Here is a 5,084-nt window from a genome sequence, read left to right as displayed (position 1 = left end):
TGCACAGATAATCAAAACACTTAACATTTACATAGCACCTTTGTAAGCTTGTCCCTGTTAGCTAGGCATTATGGTGAATACAAACGATTTATTAACTTRCGTCCGAAGTTATAGTGAAGTTTTGACACATCCAKCTTAAATCGTTTGTTGTTGTTGGAGCGTTTCAGGACGTCTGAATAATTATATAAGCATCATTAATAGTCCTGCAGCGACTGAGGAGCCACTTTTAACATACTGTTGCCTGTACACCGGAACCATTCTATGTGGCAAAAAAATGCGGAAGTGCTAAAACGGAAGTATTAAATGTATTACAATGAAAATAACTAGATTTGAGGTACAGATAATATRWKATRATGTTACTGGATGGCTCAATCTTCCAGATCTTTTTACTGGATTGTATCTTTTATCTCCCCTATCAATTTGACTTTGCCTTTCCAGTTACACTGACACTGATATACTGTGTTTTTAAAGGAGATGGAGGTCATAGAGAAGGAAGTATGCAGAATGGAGAATGATGTCGCTGAGATTAAGACCCTGCTCTCTTCCCCAGAGACTTTTCCCAGCCCCAGAGAGGATAATCTCAAAGTAAGCTCTCCAAACATATCTGTACAGATAAAATTAATTTTTTATTGTTTTTCAGGAAGATATAATTTTCTGTTTTAAAACTGGTGGTTCTCATGTGCACAGAAGATTGAGCAGAGGATCCAATCAATGAGACATACAGTAGTAGAGATTCAGAAATGCAAACCAGACCTTTGTCTCCCTGAGAAGGCTGTGGAGACACTGACTGTGTTTAATGTGGTGGAGCAGCTTCAAACTCTGTTGCTGGACCTGGAAAAGGTTTGTTTTCTATACTATCAGCTGGATTCACTTTAAAAAGTCTTACCTGAAGGCTGTGTTTTGTTTTTGCAGAAGGTCCCTGCCCTGTTCATTCAACAGCCATCCACTCCAAATCAGGCCAAAGTGGTACCAAAGCTTCAAAACTCCATGTCTGGGGTATGTTGGGTGTTAAATACTAAATGGGCCGTACTTATATAGAACTTTATGAAATTCAGAGGACACTACATTCTATTCACACCTATCCTCACCTGTCCACACATTCACACCTATGATGTGGTTGGCTGCAGAAAAGTTTTCCTGGTCATTTTTCTCTGTATGGGAGGTGTTGTCGTCTGCTCCTCAATCCAGGAATGAAATCTCAAGATGTTTGTAGAAGAGATTTTATTTCCAGCTCAAAGAAAGCTAATGATCTTAACATGCATGTACAGACATGGCCACAAAATGTGGCAGTGATACAAGCTTCGTGACTTTTTCATTTTGTATTTTTATGTCAGTTAAACTGCTAACAGTTAACATTAATTTTAGATTACTATTTATAATTATCAGATTCATTCATTGCAAACAGCATGGTTAGTGTTACTACTGTCACTGCGYTTAGCATAAACTGATGTATAGTTACATGTCAATATACACTCACCAGCCACTTTATTAGGTACACCTTGCTGGTACTGATGCAAATTGTAGCCTCAGTTTCCTGTTTTTAGCTGATTCTAAGAACAGGAACATGAACAGCCACTGGAGTGGCACCCAGTGTGTTCTTCTGCTGCTGTAGTCTATCCACCTCAAGGTTCGACGTATTGTGTGCTCAGATATGCTCTTCTACATACCTCAACTGTAACAAGTGGTTGTTTGAATTACTGTTTCCGTTCTATCAGCTCCAGCCAGTCTGGCCATTCTCCTCTGACCTCTGGCATCAGCAAGGCATTTGGGCCCACAGAACTGCTGCTCTTTTCCGGACCATCCTCTGTAAACCCTAGAGATTGCTGTGCGTGAAAATACCAGTAGATCAGCAGTTTCTGAAATACTCAGACCAGCTGGTCTGGCACCAACAACCATGCCATGTTTAAAGTCACTTAAATTGCCTTTCTTCCCCATTCTTATGCTCACTTTGAACTGCAGCAGATCACCTTGGCCATGGCTACATGCCTACATGCATTGTGTTGGTGCCATGCAGCCCCGGCTCCAGATCGAGAGGGGGGGGGGGGCAGATCATATCAAAGTAAAACAAGCTTTTACTTTAATAATAAATACATAAACAAGCCCTTATGTAACATTTCAAAAAAAATAACCTTGTTTATTAATGCAAAAATAAGCAGTAAGGATATAAACAGTGACATGTAATGCTAAGTAATTACACTAAAATTTTTATAAACATTAGCTCATATGTTGCAGAAATCTAATGTTTCCAATCTCTGAAATCTATTTCTTTATGCAAAATCAATCTAATCAAGAAAGAGTAGAAATAATATTAGATATTTAATATTAAAACTATTCTTATAAGTACCCTTTTCCCAAAAAAATTACTAAGGTAAATGTAGCCAGTACTACCCACTTTTGAACATAGATAACAAAATTAGTAGCTTGTTCTTGTTAACAAGGTCAGCGTGATATATTGGCATTAGCTAGTCATCATTTAGCTAACATTACCTGTATTGGACAGCACTACTCAACTCACTCATCTTGGGGGGGAAACTGCAAAGTTCTTTGTGTTTTGCTAGTTTGCTGCCACGATTCTAACACACACCTGCGCATCTCTGTACAGCAGCAGATCTCATCGCTGCTGCACTGGTGTAAAATGGCCCAGGCATCTTAACGCTTATGTTGCGTTTAAATAAACAYGTTACGAAATGTTAACAATGGATTACGCAGTTGCATCGGCTGAAAAAGTGCAGGTAGAGGGCTCTGATACAGGAAGTGGACCACTCTGAGGTAAAAATGAAAGAAATTGCTTCTAGTCCGGGGGGGACATGGCTGACGCTATAGGTGGGCAATTCCCCCCAATATCCGCCCATGCCACCGGGCCTGCTACCATGTGATTGGCTGATTTGACATTTGTGTTAATGAGCAGTTGGACAGGTATACCTAATAAAGTGGCCAGTGAATGTAACTGGAAGCTGGAAAACAGTCCAGATGGTATGTCTTCATCACTTTAGTCATCAAACTGCTATGAAAGAGGGACCAATGTGTCTAAAATCACTGAGTTCCTGTGTCAGCAAATGTTGCAGCTGAACAGACCATATTCTGGCTCATCAAGGACTTGCTGGTGAGAGGTTGAGCAGTAGACGGGAAGACTTCAGATCATCCAARCCCCAGGTGTCTCATTTACAAATATGTCACACTAACGGGTCTGGACCCTAAACGGGCATACCTTGTATGTTTGATTACGTTTTCTCGTGAAGGATAGCCAAGCCATTTTGGATTTTTCTTTCACTAATTATCGAAATTCTTTTGAAAACGGCTTCTTGTATTTACTCTGGTTTTCTTTGTCTRATATTGAGGTTCATTAAGTGATCTGAAAAAATAAATTTTACATCACTTCACAAAGTGAAAAATGAAAGGTTCAGCCACTGTGATATGTTCTATGTCCCAGAATGAGGAGCATGGTCAAATTACAGTTGTTCATTTTGAGGAGAACATCCTGAAGAAATCTGGAGGCAGTCAAAGACAGGTCAGGAACCTTGACAGCGTCCAGGTAATATCAGGGCCCCCCACTGATCCAATAAACGACAAATAATGATTTATTATTATCACACTAAAACTTATTTTCACAGTTTCAAAACTGTGAAAATAATAAATAATAAATGCCAGAAGTTCATAAAAATGTTTTAAGTATGAGAGTCAAATATATGACGAACTGAGCCTACAATGGAGTCTACAATGAGGCTGCATTGTAGAAGAATTGTTGCCTGCATGCAAAAAAAAAGTATAGAGATTACCTCACATATGCCAGTTATTTAAAATGAAAATGTCTCTTCTTCTGCATGTATAATTCTACTAATTTACTCTGTAAAACATTTGAAGGTTCTTCTGCTTGAAAATAAAAGTCCATCTGCTGCCTTGAAAATGCTATTTAATTCAACAAGAAAATTGTTTTGGTTTAAACTAATTTTTACTCGAACAATAAGGTTTAAATAACTACTTATATTTAGTATAKAATAGTTTAAATTCTTGTTTTAAGTTACATGAACAAATTTTCTGATCTGATAAAGAATTTTATTAAACATCAAATTGAATTCTGAATGTATGAACAGGACATTATCCACAGGTTTTGCACACCATCAGTTGCATAAAATATGTATTTTCCTTAATAACACAAAGAGTAATATCAGTGTAACACACTTACATCTCACACACAGGAATAATAGTGGGAAATAGTTCCCACTCCTGTCTCTTTCTTCTTTCAATTTTTTTAAGTGATAGCCTAACAACTCTAGTTTATTCAAATCTTGGAGTTTTACTGTCATAATTTTAGTTTACATATTTTGTATTATTCATATTTCTTATTGTGACTTTTATTTTGAAAAGATTCAGTAGGAAGCGGATTGAATCCAGCATATTTCCCCCCCCCAAAAAAAAGATGCACGAAGTATGGAAGTATTTTTCGTTAGCAAGTGGCTGTAGAAAGGCTATTTAAGTTTAATGAATTTCTTAAGTTTAATGAAAGAAAGGTCAGCCAGCAAGGTTCTATGTTTTTATATAATTTTTTATGTCGTTATTGTACTCATGACACCATCTCACTTAAGTTTATGTTGTATTTTAGTTCAACTGTGGTGTTTGTGTCAGTGGAACAAACATGGAGTTGTAACAAGAGCAACTATAAAGATTTGCATTAAAGCTGACTTCACACCAGCAGTTCAACAAACTCTTTATTGCTCTTAAGAAGAGGTGGAAGTGATATGGAGGTTTGACAAAATTTATAGTAAAAGTTAACACAACTTACTACTGTACGTTTATCTTTCACAAACTCACATTTAGGTTCAAAATCTAAAACTCTCCCTAAATTTATTTGACTTAAAGAATAGGAGAAAGAACTGAATGCGGCTCAAATGTTTTACAGTGTACCTGCTGAAAGGACATGTTTGGAGTTATGTTTTTATTTTTCATTGGTTGTAGAAACCAGAGTTCAACCAATCAGTAAAAACGCTGTATAAATTACTGACTAATGTAGAATTTCAGATTCGGTTTAAGATCCTAAAATTGATAACTCTTCCTTAAAGACACAAGTTTGTTGCACCTCTGGTAAA

The 5,084-nt window shown here is 37.1% G+C and overlaps 1 protein-coding gene across 1 annotated transcript in view; it reads left to right on the top strand.

The window, feature by feature from the left end:
- The window catches only part of LOC103458067 (intracellular protein transport protein USO1-like), a 55,987-nt gene that overhangs the window by 36,565 nt on the left and 14,338 nt on the right, over positions 1–5,084 (top strand). Inside the window, exons 10-13 of the mRNA XM_008398616.2 lie at positions 472–585; positions 688–840; positions 913–996; positions 3,431–3,532. Coding sequence (XP_008396838.1) covers positions 472–585; positions 688–840; positions 913–996; positions 3,431–3,532 — 453 coding nt within the window. The remainder of the gene's footprint in view (positions 1–471; positions 586–687; positions 841–912; positions 997–3,430; positions 3,533–5,084) is intronic.

The sequence above is a fragment of the Poecilia reticulata genome, linkage group LG22 (assembly GCF_000633615.1).
Source record: "Poecilia reticulata strain Guanapo linkage group LG22, Guppy_female_1.0+MT, whole genome shotgun sequence".
NCBI lineage: Eukaryota > Metazoa > Chordata > Actinopteri > Cyprinodontiformes > Poeciliidae > Poecilia > Poecilia reticulata.
The sequence above is the reverse complement of the archived record's forward strand: the minus strand, read 5'-3'. Positions and strand labels throughout refer to the sequence as shown.